Source organism: Carcharodon carcharias, chromosome 5 (genome assembly GCF_017639515.1).
Source record: "Carcharodon carcharias isolate sCarCar2 chromosome 5, sCarCar2.pri, whole genome shotgun sequence".
In the NCBI taxonomy this organism is placed as follows: domain Eukaryota; kingdom Metazoa; phylum Chordata; class Chondrichthyes; order Lamniformes; family Lamnidae; genus Carcharodon; species Carcharodon carcharias.
The window spans coordinates 192,392,992-192,418,579 of NC_054471.1; the positions used below are offsets into that span (position 1 = coordinate 192,392,992).

Sequence of the window (25,588 nt, forward strand, 5' to 3'; positions counted from 1 at the left end):
GCCCACGACATTCTGGCAGCAATGACAAGCATTGAGGTGCAGGCATCACTAATATGTGAGGGAGTGTGAAGCCAGACCATCATTTTGGTCTGAAGGTTACACACTGCATAGGGAAGAGGCCCTGGACTGAGACATCAGCCTTTATCTTTTGCAGGAACCAAGGTTTCACACTGGAGTGACAAGAACACTGCTCTTCAGAACAAGGAGACATTCTTGGGAGTTTATTTACAATAGTGAACATTATGTACAAGTGATTAACACCTATGCACAGGCTGTGCAACTACATCTTTTTAACCTTCCTAAGCCTGCTGCTGCATCTTGGGTGCTCCCTCCAAAATCCACAGCGGAGGTGGAAGCAGCCTAACTGCCACACCCTGTCTGTGATGACTTTGGTGTGTGTCCCCTGGAGGGCCCTGGCCTGCTTTTGCGTGTCCTGCTTTGGACCAGGTGCAACCTCCTTGGCCTGTGTCGCTGGAGTTGACGGGGGTCACAGGAAGAGGGGATCTGCACATTCCCATTTTCACCTGGGTGATGGCCCCGGGGTGTTGAGCTGCTGGTCCTCCTCCCTATGGGTGCCTGACAGCTCGTGGCTGACTTGTTGAGAAGGGGAAGCCGGAGTGAGACTGAGCTGCCCCGCAGCCCTCTCATGTTGACACTACTGGAGGCCATCTATGGCATCAGCAATGGAGTTCAGCCCATGCAGCAGTGCAGGACCCATGTCCTGGACCAAGGCCTCCATGGCGGCCGCCATCCTGCTAACATTGACCTTGGTGCACTGGCATGCCGGCGCTATCACCTGGGACTGAAGGCAGACCGACTCCTCCATTGTCCCTTGCAATCTGAAGAGTGCACCAGACATCCCTTCCTGACGTTCCTGTGATTGTCTTTGCAGCTTCACCAACTGATTGAGGATTGAGTCCGGAGGCTCATCATCTGACTTGGACTCAGCAGGTTCCTTGCCTCTAGCAGTCCTCTGAGTGCCGGTAACCAAGGATGTCCCTGCCTCTGCCTGCTGTGGAACAGGTCGTGTGCTGTGCTCCCAGGCTGTGATCTCGAGGCTGCTCTACATATCAGTCCCACTGAGATGTGTTGCTGTGCTGGTGGAGGGTGTGGGTGAGCACTGTGATGGGTCTTCAACGGTGCTGCCCTCAGGGTCCTCATCAGAGGTGCTTTCAGTGCTGGGATTGGAATCAAGGTTGCCTGTGGGTCAGATGTGCCTAGAACAGAATGGGGAGATTATTTGTGCTTTGCAGCCACGTTAAACATAGACAGTGGGCTCAGAGTAGTGTTGAGAGGGGGATGATGTGGTGCCGGATCCTCACATAGGTGTTTGCCACCAGCCTCATCATCGCCGCAGGAACGATCCACATCCTCTTTGGCCAGCTCCAACATGCGGCTCTGGAACAGAGTGAGGACCTTGATGTTTGGCACTTCACCCCCAGTCTGGGACCTCTCTCGTTAATTGTGCGCAATATTGTCCTTCATAAAGGCAGGTAGAGAGAGTGAACATAAAGCGCATGCCAGGCCAAATGAGAAGGATGCTGAGTGGAGCCATGGATGGGATGAGGATGCTATCTCCAGAAATGTGGCCAGATGGAGATGTGAGAGAGTGAGTGGGGGTGTCCCTTGAGCTGGTAGTGAGAGAGATACCAGTGAATGTGTAATGGACTTGCGAGTGGGTAAGTTGAGATTGACAAGATGGTTGACTTAACGGCGACATGGATGAGATCAGTCATCCTTTTCCTGCACTGGATGGCCGACCTCTTGTGTACAGCGTTGGCACTGACTACCTCTGCTACTGCCTTCCAAGCCAGAGTGGTGAGACTGATGGGCCTCCTGCAGCTAGAGCAGGGGTAGAGGACATTACGGCAGACCTCCATGGCATCCAGAAATTATCCCAGAATGCATCACTGAATCGGGGTTGGTTGGGGGGTGGGGAGAGACACACTTCACTCTTCCTGCTTTTTGGGACCATGTCTTCACTCGTGGAGTCCTGGGCTACAAGCATTGAGAACAGTGCAAGAGGCTGCAGTTTACAAATGGCACCCAGTGAGAGGAAGCAGCAAGGTAATGACATAACAGATAAATCTGAGGCCCACCAGAGATCCAGTGCGTTTCCCATGACTGCATAATTTATGATGCGGGAAGGGGATGATACGGCGCGAAAATCCGCCATTGGGGCCGGTGGGTAAAATGTCTTATTGCCATGTCCACTACTGCACTTAGTGCGAGTCTGGGATGATTCTGCTCAAGGTTTATAGTAAGTATCATTTTTTTGTAAACAGACACTTAATGTGCCTTAATCATTTTAATAAGACAAACCTCCTCAGGTCTGCTGATGTCTAATCCCTCAGGCCCAGTGATTCCCAGTTCAAGGGCTTCTTTTGCACCCTGAAAAACAAAAGAAGAAATAATGCCACAGCACAATCCTCATTCCAGAATTAAATTATTAATTCACCTGCATTAGCTTTAATGCTACTAGAAGTTCTGCAGCATAGAATACACATAACATTGGCTTAATTAAAGCTTTGAATGCAACCTTAAATTCTGCTGTCCCCGTGTCTAAAATGTAATTCAAAGATGACTTCAAACACTACTCATGCATAATTTCAACCATTTTTCATTGCTGGCATGGCATCCAGTTTTAAATGTGAGCATTTACCTCTGCTACGAGCTCTCCGTTTTCAGCATGGACACAAGGTATGGCACCAAGGCTTTTACAGGCACGAAAAACTTGGTAAAGCTCACTGTCCCGCAGCATGTATTGGTCCTTATAAGTCATGTATGCCTGGAATGAATTCACTCCGTGCTCTTTCACTAGCTCATCCATTTCAAGTTGCACCTGAATAATTAAAAAAATTGTTGAAGATTTAAATGTGCTCATTTTTATTCATATTTATTTAAAACTCAACTATAGCATTACGAGCATTAGGAACAGTAGTAGAAGGCCATAGGGTCCCTTGAGCTCAACGTCCACATCACTTTTCTGCCCTATGTTCATATCATATAATTCCCTTGGTGTCCAAGAATCTACTGGTCATGGTCCTGAATATATTCGATGACTAAGCATCCAGAGCCATTTGGGGCAGACAATTCCAAGATTCACAGCCACTTGAGTGAAGAAATTTCTCATCTCATTCTTAAATGGCCAACTCCTTATCCTGAGACCACTAGTTTTAGACTCTCTAGCCAGGCTAAAAAGCTATTCAGTTTCTGTCTTGTAAAACCCTCTCAGAATCACAGAATGTTACGGCGCAGAAGGAGGCCATTTGGCCCATCACATCTGCACCAGCTCTCCAAATGAGCATTATGACTTTGTGCCATTCTCCTGCCTTTACCCTGTACCCTTGAGCATTATTTCTTTCAGATAATCATCTCATGCCCTCTTTATTACCTTGATTGAACCTGCCTCCACACTTTCAGATGGTGCATTCCAGACTCAAACTACTCATTGTGTGAAAAAGTTTTTTCTCACATCGCATTTGCTTCTTTTGCAAATCACATTAAATCTGTGTTCTCTCATTCGCAATCCTTTCACAAGCGGGAACAGTTTCTCTCTATCCGGTCCTCTCATGGTTTTGAACACCTCTATCAAATCTCCTCTTAGCATTCTCTTCTCCAAGGAGAACAGTCCCAGCCTCTTCAATCTATCTTCATAGCTGAAGTTTCTCATCACTGGAACTTTTCTTGTAAACCTGTTCTGCACTCTCTCCAATGCGTTTACAACCTTCCTATAATATGGTGCCCAGAACTGTACACAATACTGCAGCTGAGGTCTAATCTGGTTTATATAAACTCAGCATAATCTCCCTGCTCTTGTACTCTATGCCCCTATTAATAAAGCCCAGGATACTGCATGCTTTATTAACTGCTCTCTCCACCTTCAATGATCTATGCACATATGCACCCAGTTACCTCTGCTTCTGCACCCCCTTAAGAATTGTATGCCTTATTTTATATCGTCCCTCCATGTTCTTCCTATCAAAATGCATCATCTCACATTTCCCCACATTGAATTTCATCAGCCACCTATCTACTCACTCCACCAACTTGTCTATGTCCTTTTGAAGCTCTACACTGTCCTCCTCACAGTTTACAATGCTTCCAAGTTTCATATCATCTGTAAACTTTGAAATTGTCCCTTGTGCACCAAGATCTAGATCATTAATATATATCCGGAAAAGCAAGGGTCCCAATACTGACCCCTGGGGAACTCCACTACAAACCTTCCTCCAGCCTGGAAAATATCCATTCACCATTACCCTGTTTCCTATTACTCAGCCAATTTTGTATCCATGTTGCAACTGTCCCTTTTAGTCCATGAGTTATAACTTATCTCACAAGTCTGCTGCATGGCACTCTATCGAATGCCTTTTGAAAGTCCATGTACACCATATCAATAGCATTACCCTCATCAATCCTCTGTTACCTCTTCAAAAAACTCCAGCAAGTTAGTTAAACATGATTTCCCCTTTTGAAATCCATGCTGACTCTTCCTAATCAACCCACATTTTTCCATGTGACTATTAATTCCATCCTGAATAATTGTTTTAAGAAGCTTACCCAGCACTGAAGTTGAATTGACTGATCTGTAATTGCTGGGCTTATCCTTACAACCTTTTATGAACAAGGGAATAATGTTTGCAATTCTCTTGTCCTCTGGCACCTCCCGAGTCCAGGGAAGACTGAAAGGTTATGGCCAGTGTCCCTGCAATTTCCTCTCTTACTTCCTTCAATATCCTTGGATGCATCTCATCGGGTCCCGGTGCCTTGTCAACTTTAAGTACCAACAGCTTATGCAACACTTAATCAATTTTGAACTCTTCAGACAGAATTTCCTCCTCTGTTACCGTAGCCTCGGTAGCATCTGCTTCCTTGGTAAAGACAGGTGCAAAGTGTTCCATTTAACACATCAGCCATGCCCTCTGCCTCCATCTGTAAATCCCCTTTTTGGTTCCTAATCAGCCCTATTCCTTCTTTTACCATCCTTTTACTATTTATGTGACAATAAAAGACTTTGGGATTCCCCTTTATGTTGGCTGCCAGTCTTTTCTCATAAACCCTCTTTGCGTCTCTTATTTGCTTTTTCACTTCCCCTCTGAACCTTCTGTATTATGCTTGGTTCTCAACTGTATTTTCTACCTGACACCTGTCATAAGCACATTTTTTTTTCTTTATCTTAATTTCTATTTCCTTTTTCATCCAAGGGGGTCTGGATTTTGTTGCCCTACCTTTCCCTGAATGATATGTTTAATGTGATCACCTTTTATTCTTCGAAACTCCAAAGAATATAGGTCCATTCTACTTAATCTCTTTTCACAGGACAATCCTCTCGCCTCATGATTCAATCCAGTAAGCCCTTATTGCAGCCTCTCTGTGACAAATATATTCTTCCTTAGGTAAGGAGAGCAAAGCTACACAGAGTACCCCTGGTGTGATCTCAGCAAAGCCCTATAATTGCAGCAAGCTTTTCTTACTTTTACACGCTCTGGAATTTAGAAAATTAAGGGATGATTTGATTGAAGCTTTCAAGGTATAAGGGCAACATAAAGACAGAAATAAACTATTTCTGCCTGTTGGAGAGTCTAGGGCAAGGGGGCATAGTCTAAACAACCTGGACCATTCAGGAGAGAAGTTAGAAAAGACTTCTAAATGCAAAGCGTGGTAGAAGTTTTAAATTCTCTTCTACAAATCGCACTTGTCGCTCGATCAATTGTTAACTTAAAAAATGCGATTGACAGATTTTTGTTAATCAAAGGTATTAAGGGATATGGGGAAAAGGCAAGTATATGGAGTAACATTACAATTCAGCCAAGATCTCATTGAATGGTGGAACAGGCTCGAGGGACTGATGCTCTTGATTATGGGTTCTTGCCTTTCAGACCATACTTTATTCCTCACTCTCTCTCTTAATATAAGGATTAGGCATTTGCACCACCAACTGACATAAGAATGGATAGCATACAAGTTATAGTTGGAGATAATCTGAGAAATTGGTATTGATAAACAGAACTCTCCAAAATAACCATTTTATTGGTTAGGAAAATTATTTTATGGGTTAAAAGGGAAAAATATGAAGCTGGGCTCGTACCAAACCATTGTCATGTAGCAGTTACGCTATATATTTTAGTGCTAAAAATTTTAAGCAGAGATGCATAGTTGTTAGTTTTACCTGGATCACACTAGCTAAACATAAAAGCAAAATTTTTGTGAATGCTGAAAAGTTGACCATACCCATTCTATCAACCATGGTGGAGAAGAATCCTCGATTGAGGAGGATGTACTGGAAGCACTAGTGTGGGTAATGGCATTGTTAAAACAGGTGTAATGGAGGTAGATAAACTGGAAGAATAGCATCGAACCTTACAGGAGGTGGGATGGGAGGAAGTGTAGCCAAGGTAGCTGTGAGATTTGGTGGGCTTAAGAGTAGATATTGGTTGATAACCTCACCCAGAAATGGAAACACAGAAGTGGAGAATGGAAAGGGCAGAATCTGAGATTGACCATAAAAGGTGAGGGGAATTTAAAGCAAGGTGAACAAATTTTCAGTTCAGGACGAAAGCAGGAAACTGACACAGATACAGTCATCAGCGCACTGGAAAAACAGGTGAGGGAGGGGAACAGAGTTGGTTTGGCATAAAGAATGTTCCACGTATCCCATGAAAAGACAGGCATAGTTCAGACCCTTATGGGTTCTCATAGCAACAATATTTATTTGGAGGAAGTGGGAGAAGTTAAAGGAGAAAATTTTCAATGTAGAACAAGTTCAGCAAAGCGGAGGATGGTTGTGGTAGATGGGAACTAGTTGGGCATTCAGTGTAGAAGGTTTGAATATGCATAGTGTAGATAGTTAGGGTCAAGAAACCAGAAACTATGAAAGTGATGGAAGAATCAGATGAGTCACCGATTTAGGTGGGAAGGGAAGAAAAAAGGAGGGAGGGAGCCAAAGTCAAGATGGGAAAAATACGAGATGTGTCGGGCAAGAGCAGGCTGAAATTTAGTGGGTTGTTGCTTGCTCCCTGTTTCAAATCTCCCAATTCCTCCATCTTTGTCGCATCTGTTCTGGTGATGTCACCTTCCATACCAGTACTTCTAACGTGTCTTCCTTTTTCCTCATCTGAGGATTCCCCTCCAAACATGATTGACAGAGCTCTTCACCATGTCCCTTTTCCTGCATCTCTGCTCTCTTCCCTTCCTTCCAGATCCATGATAGGGTGCCCCTTGTCCACAGCTTCCACATTCAACCAAGTATCCTCCGCCATTTCCACCACCTCCAGCATGATGCCACCACCAAACAAATCTTTCTCTCCACTTTCCACAATCTGAAGGGACTGTTCCCTCTCAAGAACATTTCATATTTTGATGAAAGATCATCAACCTGAAAGATTGCTGAGTACTTCCAGTATTTTGTCTTCCTTTCCTGCCCAGGATAAAACAGCTGAATTCTCAATACAAAAGATCTGGAAATGTAATTACATTACAAATAAAAAGCATCATATTAATTGCAATAGGGTCAAAAATATGATTTTGAAATAGATCACAATACTGTGCAACATTACAGTATTGATTGTTCTATCAAGAAAACCTTTGTTCAAAATTAAATGATCTGTCTGTATATCAGTATCTATTTCTCTCAACATTAGAATGACTTGGACCATAACTCTAAATAAATTTTTCCTTTCTATTGGTATCTTCATAGTCAGTCTTTAATTCAGTTAGCTACTTCCCCATTCATTTTATGAGTGTTAAATCTTCAGAAATTTTGTATGTTCATCTTTATTGAGTGCCTCAAGAAAAGTCCCATATCACCTCCACTACTGTCATTATTAACAGTTTAGTTAAATTTTCTCAAAATAATTTCTTTGCACTTTCGAAACACCGCCTGCAATTTCTAAAGGCATGAGCAAAGTCTTGGTAATCTTGAGACACTGACAGCATCCGGAAAAAACTGAGAACATTTTCTCCACTGATGAAGTGCAAAAAAGGTGCAAGATATAAATGGTAGAATCACATACCAGTTAACCAATTAAGAGAGCCATCATATACAGTTCCTGTGTTTACAAAACTTCAAAAATATTAGCCAGTTTCACCTAGCCCCTCTCTTTGCTAATTTGAGGATGCATACTATCTGGTCCATGTGTCATCTTAATATTTAATTCATTAAGCTTGGCATGTGCTTTATTGGTAGCCACATGATTCCAGAGCTAAAAACAGATATGTGCAATTTATTCACACTATTTGAAGCCTTTTTAAATTGACCTTTAATTCCCATTTATTCTGTGTACAGCTAAAAACATTCCCTTGATCGCTGTGGCCAAATACAGTGTCCCTCTCAATTACACAGAGCTCTTGCAGTACTCATTTCAGTTATCCTCAAGTAATCTTTATATAATTCACAGGCCACAGGTCATTTCTTTGTATTTTTGAATAATTTCTCATTGACTTTCATGCAATTTAGACCTGCAATGAGGTTCAACTACTTCCAAGTCAAGAATTGGTTCCAAAATATTGCTAAAATACTTAGGATAGTCTATAGTAGCATTCACACTTGTTTTCCAATGATGCATTATGAAGCAGCTGTAAATTATCTTCCCTCATAACTAGCCCCTGGTGTGTTCACTTTACTTCAGAATTTCTGACATCCTCAATTGCATTATAATTATCTGTAGCCTGTCTTAATTCCAAAATAGCTTTTATATATTTGCTCATTCAATGCTACCAATAGTGGCTGAAAGCAGTTAATCATTATTGGTTTCCACGTATAGTAATTATGTGATTTTACCTAATGCAGTGACAGCCAACCTTTTGATGGTGGTTAGATCACTCCTTACCAAAATAGCAGTCCTCTACATTTATGCTCACGTTTACATAGTGTTCCAAGTCCTCTTTATCTTCATATCTAATTTTTATAATCAGGTTTACATGAAGAGCTGCACTATGTCCATATATACAATGATTCCCTGTGCCAAAAGCTCTCTCTCCAATTGTGTGGAGTTTATCCACCCCAATTATCTACCAAGGCAATTAAAGTTGAAATATTGAGGAGAATTATCAGTCATTGAAGTCAATTAATTTGCTACTTTTATACCTTTAGATTAGATACAGAAAACAACCTAAAGATAACTGTATTGTTTACCTTATACTTATCCTGCAAATCTCTTCATTACATCTTGGGGTTGACACACTATTTTTGCTAATTGTCCCCACAAGTAGTATCAGGCCTCTCATTTTATTCCTCCTTTCACAGTCTGAGAACCATACCAGTTCCTTCACAATCTATATAAATGACTTGGACGAAGGGACCAAATGTATGGTTGCTAAATTTGCTGATGACATAAAGATAGCTAGGAAAGTAAATTGTCAAGAGGGCACAGAGTTTACAAAGGGGCATAGATAAAGTGAGTGGGCAAAAATTTGGCAGATGGAGCATAATGTCAGAAAATGTGAACCTGTCCATTTTGGCAAGAACAACAGAAAAGCAGCATATTATTTAAATGGAGAGAGACTGCAGAGCTCTAAGGTACAGAGGGATCTGGCTGTCCTGGTACATGAATCACAAAACATTAGAATGCAGGTAATTCAGAAATGATTAGGAAGGCAAATAAAATTTTTGTTATTTATTGAAAGGGGGGTCAAGTATAAAAGTAGGGAAGTGTTGCTTCAGCTGTACAGAGACTACATCTTGAGTACTGCATACAGTTTTGGTCTCATTACTTAAAGGATATAATTGCTTTAGAATCATAAGAACATATGAAATAGGAGTTCAATAAGATCATGGCTGATCTATTTGTGTTTTGAATTCCACATTCCCATCTACCTCCGATAACATTTGTTTCCCTTGTCTAACAAGAATCTATCTCCCTCTGTCTTAAAAATATTCAATGATCCCATCGCCACCGCCTTCTGAGGCAGAGAGTTCCAAAGTCAATCAACTCTCAGAAAAAAATTTCTCCTCATCTCTGTCCTAAAAGGGCAACCCCTAATTTTAAATTAGTGCTCCTAGTTCTGGACTCACCCACGAGAGGAAACATCCTTCCCGTGTCCACCTTGTCAAGACCATTCAGCATATTATATACTTCAATCGAATCACCCCTCTCTCTTCTAAACTCCAGTGGAAACAAGCCCAGTATGTCTAATTTTTCCTCATAAGACAACCAGCTCATTCCAGGTAGCAATCTAGTAAACCTCCTCTGAACTGCCTCCAACACATTTACATCCTCCCTTAAATCAGGATACCAAAATTGCACACAATATTCGAGATGTGGATGTGGTGATTGTTGCTTTAAGGGCAGCCTTACTGAGTAAGGATCACTGGTCAGAACAGCCAAACACCACCAAGTGCTTGGAATCTCATAAGGGGTGGAGTTTTCCTAGCCTGGGGAGTGTATTGTAGCCTTGCCAGAAGCAGGCTGCTAATCCAACAGCTCTGTAAATAAAGTTAATTGTTCAATTAAAGAAGCCTCTCAGTAATACATCTCTACATCTGGCGACGAGGAATTACAGAATTTTAAAGGCACAGGAGGCTGCCATTCGGTCCACTGTGTCTGCACCAGCCCTCCAAATGAGCAGTATGACCTGGTGCCATTGCCCTGCCTTTTCCCCATAACCCTGCACATTGTTTCTATTCAAAGAAACACTTAATGCCCTCATGAATACATTGATTGAACCTGCCTCCACAACACTTCCAGGCAGTGCATTCCAGACCCAAACCACTCGTTGTGTGAAAAAGCCTTCTCTCACATCACATTTGCTTCTTTTGCAAATCAATTTAAATTTGTGCTCTCTCGTTCTTGATCCTTTTACAAGCAGGAGCAGCTTCTCCCTATCTACTCTGACCAGCCCCCTCATGATTTTGAATGTCTCTATCAAATCTCCCCTTACCCTTTTTCTCTCCAAGGAGAACAGTCCCAACCTCTCCAATCTATCTTCATAAGTCAAGTTTCTCATTCCTGGAACCATTTTTGAAAACATCTTCTGCACTCTCTCCAATGTGTTCACATCCTTTCTATAATGTGGCGCCCTGAACGGTATGCTATACTCCAGCTGAGGTCTAATGTATGTCATATAAATTCAGCATAAGCTCCCTGCTCTTGTACTCTATGCCCCTATTAATAAAGCCCAGGATACTACACGCTTTATTAACTGCTTTCTCCACCTGTCCTGCCACCTTTAGTGATCTGTGCACATATACACCAAGTCTTTCTGTTCCTGCACCCCCTTCAAAATTTCACCCCTTATTTTATATTGTCTTTCCATGTTCTTCCTATCAAAATACATCACCTGACATTTTGCTGCATTTAACTTCATCTGCCACCTATCTGCCCACTCCACCAACTTGTCTATGTCCTTTTGAAGTTCTACATTGTCTTCCTCACAGTTTACAATATTCCCAAGCTTCGTATCATCTGCAAACTTTGAAATTGTACCCTGCACACAGAGATCTAGATCATCAATATATATCAGGAAAAGCAAGGGTCCCAATACCAACCCCTTGGGAACCCCACTACAAACCATCCTCCAGCCTGAAAAATATCCATTGGCCATAACTCTCTCCTTCCTATTTTTCAGCTGATTTTCTATCCAGTAGCATCAGGATAAATGATCCTGATGCTACCTCTTGCTTGACAACCGTGAGCATCTCGTTTTAAAGAAGAAAGAAAAAGATATATACTCACCAGGATGCCTCTCTTTGGAAGGATTGACCCATTGACCCATTTGACTCCTCCACAGGAGTCAAACGCCTCTGGTTTTATTTCTAAGCCGACTAAATAGGGGAGGCAGCAAAGCGCAAAGCAAATAGAGCATCTGTGGGAGTCAAACTTACAACCTTATTTGTAGTCGCACAGCCCCAAGCGTGTCCGACTCCAAATCATTCAGTGAGCTCATGGATTTAGTGAAGGGCCATTTTCAGCCCAAGCCATCGGTAATTATGCAAATATTCAAATTTAATACAAGGGTGAGGGCCCCAGGTGAATCTATCACGGCTTATATTGCTAAGTTGAAGCAACTGTCAGAGCATTGAGCTTTCGGAGCGACCTTGAATGACATGCTGCAGGATTGGTTAGTTTGTGACTTGCGCAATGACGCCATTCAGCATCTATTGCTTGTACAAGTCGATATAACTTTTAAACAAACAATGGAGATAGCACAGGCCATGGAAGGCACTGAAAAAGATTCACGGGAGCTACAGAGCTGGCAAAACTGTGCCATTTACTAGTTAGGGCAGGAACCTGCAGCCAGGTGTGGCACCAAAATCGCTGAAGCAGCAGCAAAGCAGGAACCATTCCCAGTCACCCAGAAATCAAAAGAAATACCAAAGGCAGACAGTGATCCCCAAGTTGAAATGTTACCAATGTGGGGGTAACCACACTCCTGCAACATGTAGATTTAAGGAGGCAGAGAGCAATTACTGTTGCAAAAGAGGACATTTGATAAAACAGTGCAGAGCTTAGCGCAGACTGCCAAGTAACCAGCCAGCAAAGATGTTAGAATTACATAACGTTAAAGAGCCTGAAGTAACTGATTCTGACATTCATTCTTTCTTTAATCTTAAAGCAGTCAAGACAGACCCTATTACTGTCACACTCCATGTGAACGGGAAGCCTCTAGTTATGGAAGTGGAGACAGGGGCATCAGCCACAGTAATGGGCGAGCACACATTTCAGTACCTGAGGGAAGGTACCCAACCCTTGAGCCTGGAGAGAACTTCTGCCCAGCTGAAGACTTACACTAGAAAAGCAATAAAAGGAAATGGCACCACCATGGTACCTGTGAGCTACAGGAAGCTGTCAGCCCAGCTCCCAGTCATAATAACGATTGAGGAAGGACCAAGTCTTTTGGGCCGTGATTGGCTAAAAGAAATCAAGTTAACTTGGTCTGAGATTTTTCAAGTGAGGGCAGGAGGACTGCTAGATTTGTTGAAAAAATATGACAGCGTCTTTCGCAAAGCATTAGGAAAAATCAAAGGCTTGCAAGCCAAGATTTATGTTGATCCAGAGGCAACTCTCTGAGTTTTAAGGAAAGACCAGTGCCATATACCTCAAGAGAAAAACTGGATGCTGAGTTAAACAGGTTGAAGGAACTAGGCATCATACAGCCAATTCAATTTTCAGAATGGGCAGCACCCATCGTCCCCATACTGAAACAGGATAAGACCGTCTGTATTTCAAGCGGTTATAACCTAACAGTTAATCAAGCCGCCAAGTTGGTTAAATATCCAATTCCAAGAATTGAAGACTTGTACACAAAGTTGTCAGGAGGTCCTACACTAAGCTGGATATGAACCATGTGTGCCAGGAACTCAAGATATGTAACACATCACAATAAACACACACGAAGGCCTTTTCCAGTATACGCACCTCCCTTCTGGTGTATCTTCTGCATGAAGAATATTTCAAAGGACAATGGCAAGTCCACGAGAGGGACTACCATGGGTTGTCATATACCTTGATTACGCCCTCATACGAACATACAAATTAGGAGCAGGAGTAGCACATTCAGCCCCTCGAGCCTGCTCTGCCATGCAATAAGATCACAATGTAACTTCAACCCCACATTCCTGCTTACCCCCGATAACCTTTCACCCCCTTGTTAATCAAGAATCTATCCAACTCTGACTTAAAAATACTCAAAGACTCTGCTTCCACCGCCTTGTGAGGAAGACAGTTCCAAAGACTCTCAACCCTCAGAGAGAAAAGAATTCTCCTCATCTCTCTTAAATGAGTGACCCCTAGTTCCAGATTCTCCCACAAGAGGAAACATCCTCTTCACATCCACCCTGTCAAGACCCCTCAGGGTCTTACAGGTTTTAATTAAGTCACCCCTTACTCGTGTAAATTCCAATGATACAAGCCTAACCTGTCCGGCCTTTCCTCATAAGAAAACCCGCTCAACGATTTAATTTGTAATTGTTGGCCCTACGTACATGTACATAGTCTGAATTCATGGCAAAGTGCAGGTGTGATTATTTCTAAGATCTTTGACATTGTTTTCTATTCACCTGTTAAAGTAATGTGTTTAAGGAATGTAAAACAAGGAGTTAAAGGGGAAGGGATGCGGGGATTGTTGCGTTAAGGACAGCCTTACTGAGTAAGGGTCACTGGTCAGAACAGCCAATCAACCACTGAGCGCAGGGAATCTCATAAGGGGATTGAGTTTTCCTAGCCGGGGAAGTGTATTATAGCCTTGCAAGAAGCAGGCAGCTAATCCAACAGCTCTGTAAATGCAGTTTGTTGTTCAATTAAAGAAGCCTCTCGGTAGTACATCTCTACAGTGGTCTCACCAATGCCCTGTAAAACTGAAGCATAACATCCTTACTTATGTTCAATTCCTTTTGTAATAAAGGATAGCATTCCATTAGCCTTCTTTATTACCTACTGTACCTGCATACTAACTTTTTGTGACTTATGCACTCGAACACCTAGATCCCTCTACACTTTGGGATTCTGCAGCTGTTCTCTGTTTAAGTAATACTCTGCTTTATTAATTCTTCCTGCAAAAGTGAACAACTTCACATTTTCCAACATTATACTCCATCTGCCATATTTTTGCAGTTCAGAGAAGATTCACTTGACTGATTCCTGGGATGAAGGTGTTAGATTATGAGGAAAGGTTGAGCAGGTTCGGCCTGTACCCATTAGAGTTCAGAAGAATGACAAGTGATTGTATTGGAACATATAAAGATCCTGAGGGGAATTGACAAAATATAGGATGCTGAGAGGATGTTTCCCTTGTGGGGACGCTAGAACTAGGGGACACAGTTTAGAAATTAGAGGTGTCCCATTTACGACTGAGATGAGAAGTGTTTGGAAATAGAGTTAGTTTAGATAAGTTATATTGGTATTTATGGATGTTAGTAATGAGTTTTAACTTTAATGTTTAAGTTTGATCTGTATTTCTGTATCTGTGCGTTAAGAAAAGGTCAAGTTGAGTTTTATTTTCACTTTAAAAAAGGTGTCTGCATTTCTAATGAGAGTTTACGACTGTTAGAGAAGTTAAGCAAAAATGAGTAGAAAAACTGGGTTGTGGCCTAGCAAAAGGGGCCCAGAGAGGCAGGTTCCTCCCACAGACACAAGCAGAAACAGCAGTTTGATTTGGAAGCTGTTTGAGTTCAGTTGGTTTGAAGTCAGCTCCAGCCAGATGTAACTCAGATGGGGCAGATAGCCAGTCCAAGCTAAAATTGGTTAAAAGTAGCTGCCATAGAGAGACTAGAGCAAAGAGACAGATAGCAGGTTCCAAGCTGAAGAAGAAAGTCCCCAAATCCAGGGGAGTGAAACAGGTGAAAGCTCCAAGAAGGCCTAGTCAGGGGAAGGACAGAAATTTGGAAAAGGTCCTGTTAAGTATAGTTAAAAATGAGGGGCAGAAAAAGGCTCCAAACATCAAGATTAAAGTCTCAAGCTGCAGGAAGCAGAGTCAAAGTGATTTAAAGGCTTGTGAGAAGTCAGAAGATCCAAAGAGGCAACTGAAGGTCTGTAATTCTGCACTGTCTGTGGAATTCTCTTCTCCAAGTGTAATGGAGGCTGGACCATTAACTATATTCAATGCTAAGACAGATTTTTGATTGACAAAGGGGTCAAGGGTTATGGGGGGACAGGCAGGAAAGTGCAGTTGAAATCACAATCAGATTAGTCATGGATTTATTGAATGGCGGAGCAGGCTCGAGGGGCTGAATGATCTACTTTTGTTCTCAACTCTTGTGATCACTCCAGCTGGACATTACTTTTTCTTTTCTATTTAATTAATTTACAATTAAAAAATAGTTTCTTCTCATCGTACCATCTATTTGCATCTTACATTTCCACTATTTTTCAACCAGAATTCTTTCCATTGCATCTTTTCAGCTTTTATCTTTCCAGCTAAATGTTCAATTATAATTAAAATCAAACGATTATTTTTACTTACAAAATGCTTTATTTCTCAACACATCAAGAGAGGTTTCATGGCAACTGCAGTTCATTGTTAATATATAAAGGACAAATCAATACCTTGTATTTGTACAGAACCATCAATGTGAAGAACATCCCATGGTTCTTTCTAGATAGGCGTATGGAAGGTAGACACCAAGCCAAGGGAGGACAGAGTACAGCTAAGGTAATGGAAAGTTTTGGTGCAAGTGTTTGGATGCACAAGGGGCCAGAATCTTAGGAAAATAAAGTTCCGAGTGCAGGGCTGGGGAGATACATAGGATTACATGATATATGACATGGAAAGGCTTTTCACCCCAACCAGCCCACAGCTGCATTTATATTCCACTCGAGTCTCTTCCCATCTTTCCTCATCTAGATCTATTATTGTAACCCTCTATTCCCTCTCCTTCATACAGCTGTCTAGCTTCCCTTTAAATGCATCTATACCAATTTGCTTCAACCACTCCCTGTGATAGCCAGTTCCACATTCATCACCACCTTTTTGGTAAAAAAAATGTTTATTTTGAATTCCCTATTGGATTTCTTTATGACTATCTTATATTGATGGCCTTTAGTTATGCTCTTCCCTGCAAGAGGAAACACTGGCCAGCCCAGGTAGGATTGGAAATACTCGTCTAAAGTCAATGGACTTTTGGCTGTCTTGCCAGATCTTGTCATGGGTCCCACCGCGAGCGGGACCAGAAAATCCTGGTCAGTCTCTCTGTATCCACTCTATCAAAACCTTTCATAATTCTGAAGACCTCAATTAGGTCATCCCTTCAGTTTTCTTTTTTCATGAGAAAAGACCCAGCTGTTAATCGTCTCCCAATATGCAGACCTGCACGTCTGGTTTCATCCTTGTAAATCTTCCCTGTACCCTCTCCAGTACTTCTATATCCTTTGTATAATATGGTAATCAGGACTGCACACAGTGCTTTAAGCGTGGTCGAACCAAGGTTTGATACAGGTTTCGCACAACTTCCCTGCTTTACAATTCTATCTCTCTAGAAATAAAATTTAGTGCTTTGTTTGTTCTTTTTAAAAAAAAACAGCATTGCTAACCTGTGGCACAACCATTAGCAACTGCTGTATTTGTACTCTGAAAGCCCTTTTTCCTTTATCGCATCTTCCAAGTAATGTGATCTTCCTATTCTTCCTACCAAAATGTACTACCCTACATTTATCTGTGTTGAACTTCATTTACCAATTATATGCCCATTCTGCAAGTTTATTAATATCCTTCTGTAATTTGTTGTAATCCTCCTCAGTATTGGCCATTCCCCCTCTCCACAATGTGGTATCATCTGCAAATTTACAAATTGCGTTTTTGAATCAAAGTCCAAATCATTCATGTAAATTGTGCAATTGTCCTAGCACTGAACCTTATGCAACAATGCTTCCTACACTGAAATACTATCCTTTACTCCCACTCCTTGCTTTCTAACTTGAAGCCAACTAGCAATCCTGTCTGCCACTTGCCCCCAAATCCACATTCTCTGACCTTGTTCATTAGCCTATTATAGAGTCATAGCATTTTACAGCACAAAAAGGGGCCCTTCAGTCCATCATGCTGCCCTTGTCATTAAGCCCCTATCTACTCTAATCCCATTTTCTAGCACTTAGCCTGTAACCCTGTACGCAATGGCGTTTCACGTGTTCATCTAAATGCTTCTTAAATGTTGTGAGGGGACCTTATCAAAGGCCTTTTGAAAACCCAGATAAATTACCTCTACTGTATTACCATTGTCTACTCTTTCTTATCTCCTCAGAAAATTCAAAAAGTCTGGTCAATCAAGATTTTCCCTTTTGAAATCCACTCTGATTATTTGTTTTTATATTTTTTGTTTCTTGATGTTCTTCTATTCTCTCCTTTAGTGGGGATTCTATTATTTGTCCTACCACTGAGGATAAGTTGACTGGTCTACAATTCCCTGAGCATGTTCTATTCCCTTCTTAAATGTAGGGATTACGACAGCTATCTGCCAGTCTTCTGGCACTACACCTTTTTCTAAAGAATTATTAGTTGTGTGTAGTAATATCTCTGCTATCTTTTCCCTAGATTCTTTTGAAATATATGGATGCAATCTAACCAGACCAGGGGCTTTAACCTCTTCAAATTTGATTAGCTTATTCAATACATGCCCTTTTTAAAAAATTTTAAATGCACTTATCTGATTGAATAATGAGGTGAGCAATATCATGTCCAGCTGTTCTATCTCCCTGGTAAATATCAAAGTGAAATAATTATTTAATATTGATGCCATTTCTTGAGAATACATGTGTCTCTACCCTTTAAATGTTCCTATTCCCACCCCAGCTATTTTTATTGATATGCCTATAAAATATTTTACTATTCTATATCCCTTGATAATTGAATAGTTCCTCTTTGCCTTCCTCATTGTGTTATTTGACTTCTCTACTAACCTCTTTGCATTCTTTTATTATGCACTCCTCTCCTATCTATGTACAATGAAAAAGCTCTTTTCTAACTCTCAATTGTTCCCTTATGTTTTTATTCATCCATGTAGACTACTAGTCTTTAGAATGTTCTTTACACTTAGCAGAATATATTTTCCCTGCACTCTGCTGAACACCATTTTAAATGTTTCCCACAGTTGTTCTACATTGTTTGCCAATGTTGTTGACCATTTTATTTCAAGTTCTATTCTCAACACCAAAAAAATCAACTTTTTTCCAATTTATTAACTGAGTTTTGTCATACTTATGTCCTTCCCTATCATCATTTCAAAGTATATTACACTATGGTCACAAGTGCCTCAATGTCCCACTAATTTTACTTCCCTTATCTGTCATAGTTCATTCACAATTGCTAAACCCAAATTTTGTTGGGCCTTTTGCACAGTGGATTAGAAAGGGGTCCTGTGCACATTGTAGGAACTCCATTCCCTTATTCCCCCTTACCTTCCTCTTCTGTCCAATTGATATCAGGGTAATTGAAATCCCCCAGGATTATTATTCTATGTTTTTTTACTCAATTCCCTAATGTCTCTATTTTCTTCCTTCATCTCCATTCCATTATGAGGTGCTCTGTAGACTACACCTATTAGTGTGACTGATGCTTTATTATCTTTTATCCCCATCTGTATGGATGCTAGTTGCTGTGTCTCTTTTTTTCTACTGCCATTATGTTATCCTTTAAAAGTACAGCTACTCCGCTTCTCCTTTCCCCCTCACTATCTTTTCTAAAAATATTGTGCCCTGCAAATGCCCAGTCCTGATTTTTCTTTAGCTTTGTCTCAGTAATCCCTACTACATCTGTTCCTCCTAATGCAGGATTGTCTCTTGCTCCCCTGCTTTACTAAGGACAACACATGCATTGCTGCACAGACATTTTAAATTTTTTTAGTAGGATTTCCTCACACTTATGTTGAACCATCTTTTTCGACTGTTCTATAACTCTATTTATTACCCTGCCATCAATGTCTCCCTCTTACTTCATTATTTCCTTTGCTCTTCTTCCTAGTCTATGTTTCTTGTAGGTCCCTCCACTCATTTAATTAGTTTAAAGCCTATGCCACCTCCCTATTTACCCTTTGTGCAGTGACACAGGATCTACTCTGCTTCAGGTGCAGCCCATCCCACTGGTACAGCTTCTTCCTGTCCCAGAACTGGTACCAGCGTTCCATGAAAATGATCTCCTCTTTCCCAGACCAGCCTTTTCGCTGTGCATTAATTCTCCTGACCTGTCTGTTCTGATAGCAATTTGCATGCATTTTGGCGATAATCCAGGAATTATTACATTCAAAGTCCTGCTTTTTAAATTAGAGCTTAACTCCTGATACCTTGGCAGTAGGACCTCCTTCCTGTTCCTACCTATGTAATTTGTTCTAACATTGATCATGGCAACTAGATTTAATCCCTCTCTTTTCAAGTTTCTCTCCACTGCCATGAGATATCCCTTACCCTGGCACTGGGTAAGCAACACAGCCTACGGGATTCTCGTTCTTGGCTGCAGAGGATGCTACCTATCCTCTAAATTATAGGGTCCCATATTACTACCATATATCTATTCTGCTCTTCTCCCCTTCTGAGCCCCAGTGCCTTGGTCTGCATTGTGGCTGTCCTTCTTACAGCCTTTCTCCTTTTCCCAACAGGTAGCAAGGACATTGAATCTGTTGGACAGGAGCAGAGTCTGTAGAGCCTCCATTTCAACCTCTCCTAAATTCCCAGGCCCAGGCTCTCTATCAGTCACATCTTCCCTTTCCTGAACTTCTGTTTTCCTCTGGGGTGACAGCATATTCAGGATAAAACTAGCCAGAAATTCCTTCCCTTAAGTGTCGAATTCTCTCCAACTCACACTTGAGCTCACTGATTCTAAGCCAGAGAGATTTGAGATGGAGACATCTCCTGCAGGTGCATCATTGTCCAAATTTGCAGAGTCGGCAGTTCAGACACACAACCTGCTCTCATATCTTTGACTAGCCTTATTGTATTTATTCAATTAATTGAGGTCTTTATTCAACTATTATTTGTAGTTACATTAAGCAGTTTAACTCATTAAACTATAATTTTAATAATTTTTAATACATTACTTATACTTTCCCAATCCTAGGTTAAACTGGGGGCTCCGTTTATAGATAAAAGAAACCTTAAAACTCACCAACCATTCAATTACTTGCTTACCTAATTAATGCCTCTGGACTTAAGTTCTCAGGTCTTGTTGTCTCCTGATCCCTCTCTCGGACCACTCAGTGATAGACCAGAACAGTACTTCTTTCCTCGTTGCACCAAATTCCCCCACTTACCAATTACCCAAGTTAACTAAATACTCTGCGCTGAACTTTGTGCTACTTACTACAGTGGAGGCAAAACATGCAGGGATTTAAAGAGCAGTATGCTAAATTAGACAGTCTGGCGACCGAAGTCAGTGTAGGTCAGTGAGGACAGGGATCATGGTTGAGGGGGAAAAGATGCAGCCTTAAGAACTTTGAGTTTATTGTTATGATGCAGCAGGTGGTATTTGCCAGGCTGACCAAATTCACAAGGGAAACTTGGCCACGCAATCATGATTTTGCAATTTGTATTTATTACGAGAAGGCTTGTGCGCTGAAATCATAAGTAATAAGTCCACTACCACCTTTAGAGATTTTAAAGATTAAATTTAAACAGTTATTAACAAAAGAAGCAAAAACATAAACAGTTATTAACAAAAGAAGCAAAAACATAAACATATATAACTATAATCTTATATAAATTCCCAAAATTTCTACTTAACCAGGCTCCCAACTACACACCCACTTTAAGGCAATAGTCCAAATAGATTCCAAATTTATAAAGTCACCCACAATATTACAATTACCCACTGGACAATGAAATTCCAAAGGTCTTTAACACAACTTTGGTTACTGGAACAGCAAACTCCTGCAAGGTGGCTAGAGACTTTTCCCCTCCCCAAGTCTGGTTCACAAAGTCATTTTTCAAGGTCTCACACGGCTACACCTCACACAGCCTACCATCCTTCTTTAAATATATTCCTCCTTTTTTGATCTGTAAATCCATTGTTTCCCCTTGTCTTTAGAAGTTACTTTTCCCAGAATATAAAAATCTTTCATGTTCTCATAATGGCCAGCACTTTTGGGGAAAATCAATGTAATAACCTTTCCTTATTTATCTTGCCAGCTGTAAACATTTTCCATGTCCCTATTTTATGCTTAACTTCTTTGATAATTTAAACCTTGCAATCCAATTGTCTCTAGTTTAAATAAGTTAGCCACACACACACCCATCCACACACACACACAAACATAAGCCTGCTTTAAAGTATCCCACAGTAATATCATGAAAAATATGATAATCCTTTGACATTATGAACAGTGGAGAATAGGAAACCAAGAGTAAAGCATTTATATAGTCACATGGGGGCAGACGATGTGCTGAAGTGGTTGTATGTGGTCTTCAAGATGGTTATGAAGCTCAGCTCCAGGTTAAAACAGGACACAGGTTTGGAATCACTGTGGGTCAGCTCCAGACAGCAGAGGGGGAGAGGGGTGAAATTTGTGGCAAGCCAGGAGTAATTAGAATAGTGCCCTGAAAGTTTGCTCTATGACATCAACATCTTTGCTGCCAGCCTGTCCCACCAGGATTTAGATGCACACCAGGCACACTTTATTTCAGGTGGCTATGGAACAGCTGTATGTTAAGAGGGAGAGGGGATCCTACTAGCAGAACAAAATAGGGGACAGCTGTTTATGATTGAAGAAAGGGACAAGTGAATTTTTTCAGCTATCAAGGTGGCTTGTGGTCATTTCTGCTTGTCGGTCTCCTACTATATTGTTTAGACAGATTAGCATTCTATATTAGAACTAGATCAATAATAAAGCTAAGCATGGGGCCTGCTAGCATGCCAAATCATTCAACTTCACTCTTAGCTACTTCAAACATCATTTATGGAATGTGTACAGTTCATCTGTGTTCCACTATATAGCATTTTAATTTAATTTGTATCATACCGCACATGCCATTCATCCACCAACATATCATTTACCAACTCATAATAGTACTATGACTGATTTTTCAGATTTCCTTTTTCCCGCCACAATTTTGGCACTGTCTTAAAATTTAGCCAGGTTTCAGTGCGACTCTGAACCCAAGTTGTTGAAATAAACTTGAAATAGTAAGATTTCCAAAACTGATCCACGGGACACTTTTTCTCCACCTCCCTGACATAATTCTGCTAACTAGCAATTAAACTTGCTACTCTTCAGCCAATTTCTTCTCTATTACTAGATTTTTTTCCCTTAAATTCCAGCAACAGATTTTCCTTCCAAACTTTGCTAAAGACTTTTTGAAAGTCTTGGTATACTGTGCCAAAATGCTTTGGCCTTGGGATGACACTTTGTGAAAATAGTGAAGCAGACTGACCAGGCAGGATATTTCTTTCAATGCCACAAGAGGCACAAGGTACTGGGACTCTTTCCACTTGAAAAGAAGTGGTTAAGGGGAAATTTCATAGAATTTTCAAAACTGACAAAAGCTTTATTAGAGTCAATATAGAAATATTATTTTCATTGGTTGGTGTGTTATCAACTTAAATTTTTAATAAGAACACCAGTAGGGTTTAAAGAATTCAAGGAATGTTTTGTCACAGGGAGCAGTTCAGGAAGAGACTACTTCATCCTTTAAAAGAAATGAGAAAGATTATCTTGAACAGAGGATACATAAGACTATGGAGAGATCAAAGGGCAGTGACATTACTTTTGGATTGCTATAACAAAGGGCTAGCACAGACATAGTGGGTTGAATGGTTTCACTGTGTTGTAAACTTTTATGGTTGCTGAGATCTTATAGGCAATCCTTAAGTTTATGCCTGATAATTGATTTGGTTATTTTGTTAGGTAATAAAGAAAAACTAGTTCTGTCATCACTTGATTCTGTTCTGTTACTTTTTTTGAAAATGGTTGGCATGTTAGTTTTCTTTTAATGTAACAGGACTTTTAGTGCCATCAGCACCTCCCTTCTTCTGTGTTTCATATCCAGCCATAAGCCAGTTTTTACTGGGCTTTAAAATTAAGCCAAAGTGTGTGAAAGATTTCTGTTCAGCATCTCAGCTTACTACAAATTACCTAGATAGCATGCAAAGAAATATGGATGCACATGCAGAAGTAGCTTGAAACACTGAAACCAAAATAAATATCTGAAGAGAAAACTATTACCAAGCCAAGATGTCAGCTGCCTCTTGTTTCTCGCTGAGTTAAGAGGCTGGACTTAATTACATTAACCAGCTCTAAACCACTTGAACATTTACTTTTAATTTATGCAACTTCCTTATTAATCTTATTGTCACATACTCTTATCTCTTCAGTGAATTAAGTCTACTTTCTTATTCTGATCTGGTATTCTCTTGCATACCTATAGCATTACCTTTGCTTCCCAAATTGAAGAACAGCCGTATAAATAAACAGGCAAAAACTTTTTTCAAAAGCTAAATAATATACACCTACCTGTGGTCCCCACCAAGTTACACCAACATGAAGGCAGTAGTCACAGCAGACCTTGGGATCTGCTAGATTCCTACACTTTTTATAAGCTTCCAGTAGCGAAATCTCTTTATCTGGCAACACATACCCAATTATCATTGTTGTTCCTCCGACCAGGGCAGCCTATAGAACAAGAGAAACTTTTAATATTCTGAATAATTTAATAATGCAGGGCATATTTAGGAAAATAAAACTAATATACTTTGTGCATTTAAGGCAGGCATTTTAACGTTTAAAATAAAATGCATATTCTGAAGAGGAAATCCAAATATTTAATAATCATACAACTCTAATAGTTTTTGATAGAGATTCCTGAACACTTAGGAAGGGATTTTCCGTGTCCACCGGCAACGGGCGCATTCGGTGGCGAGCGGACAAATTAGGCCAGCCTACCAGAATTGTCTCCCCCTGCACGCCCCTGCCCCCAAGCTAGGTCGTCTGTCCACGTCAGGGTGTTTCACAACAGCTTATAAAAGGCGTGCACTTGGGAGACCGCACTTTGAGGGGAACTCGGAGGTGAGTACACAGCAACGATGTGCAGCGCTCACCAGGGTCACCTGTTTAACTTGAGGCTTCAGCAGCATTTGAGGGGGGGTCAAGGGCAGCCCTGCCATTGAGGTTATTTGTGGGGAGAGGGCAAGGGCAGCCCTGCCTCTGAATATAGCGCACAAGCATTCGGGGTTGGGGGTACGGCGGGCAAGGGAAGCGGCCACGCATTAGGGAAATCTGTATTAAGTGACCATTCCTCTGCAGTTGAGACAGCTCAGGCACAGCCACATTGATGTTTGGCGTTGGGCTTCTAGCTTGTCTGCCCACTCAAGCAACGCAAAGGCACCAAAGTGCCACTGAGTGCTCCAGAGCTTTTCACCCCACCGCACAGGCTGAAAAGTCATGAGCGTTTTAGTGGACCAGGCCATCACTTTGGTCTGAAGGCTGCACAGAGCACAGGGAAGAAAGGTTTCACATCTGAGTGACAAGAACATTGTTCATCAGAACAAAGAGCCATAGGCAGGGAGACATTCTTGGGAGCTCATTGACAATAGTGAACAGTATGTACAAGTAATTAACACCCATGCCTTGGCTGTGCAACTAGCCAAGTGGTTATGGTACTGGGTTTGTAACCCCAAGATCAAGAGTTCAAATCTCACAATGGCAAACTATGAAACAATGTAACTTCATCTGAAACAGATGGAAACGGGTTTGTACTCGAAAGAGTTACATCTTAACATTTCTAACCCTGCCACTACATCCTGGTGCTCCCCAGACATCCACAATGGAGGGTGAGGCAGCCTGCAAACTGCAAAGCCCTGTCTGTGATGACCTTGGCAGGCGTCCTCTAGAGGGCCGAGACTTGGAGGACCCCGGCCTGCTTTCAGGTCCTGTTGAGTGGCAGTGGCACCCTCCTCGGCTTGTGGAGTTGAAGTCACAGGATGGGCCGGACACTCCCAGAGTCACCTGGATGGATAGCCCTAAGGTGTACACCTGCTGATCCTCCTCCCTATTTATGCCTGAGGGCCCCAGGCCGACTCCTTGAGAAGAAGGGGTAGTGGGAGTGAGATGGAGCTGCGCGACACCCTTCCCGTGTACACACCGTGGGAGGCCAACTATGGCATCAGCAATGGGAGTTGAGCCCGCGCAGCAGTGCAGGAGCAACGTCCTGGACCAAGGTCTACATGCGGCCGCCAT

The 25,588-nt window shown here is 41.4% G+C and overlaps 1 protein-coding gene across 1 annotated transcript in view; it reads right to left on the reverse strand.

The window, feature by feature from the left end:
* Window positions 1-25,588, reverse strand: part of LOC121278378 (dihydropyrimidinase-related protein 5-like) — a 76,521-nt gene that overhangs the window by 37,836 nt on the left and 13,097 nt on the right. Inside the window, exons 2-4 of the mRNA XM_041188738.1 lie at window positions 23,867-24,025; window positions 2,663-2,842; window positions 2,323-2,391 (exon numbers count right to left, since the gene is read on the reverse strand). Of these exons, the coding sequence (XP_041044672.1) occupies window positions 2,323-2,391; window positions 2,663-2,842; window positions 23,867-24,025 (408 nt within the window). The remainder of the gene's footprint in view (window positions 1-2,322; window positions 2,392-2,662; window positions 2,843-23,866; window positions 24,026-25,588) is intronic.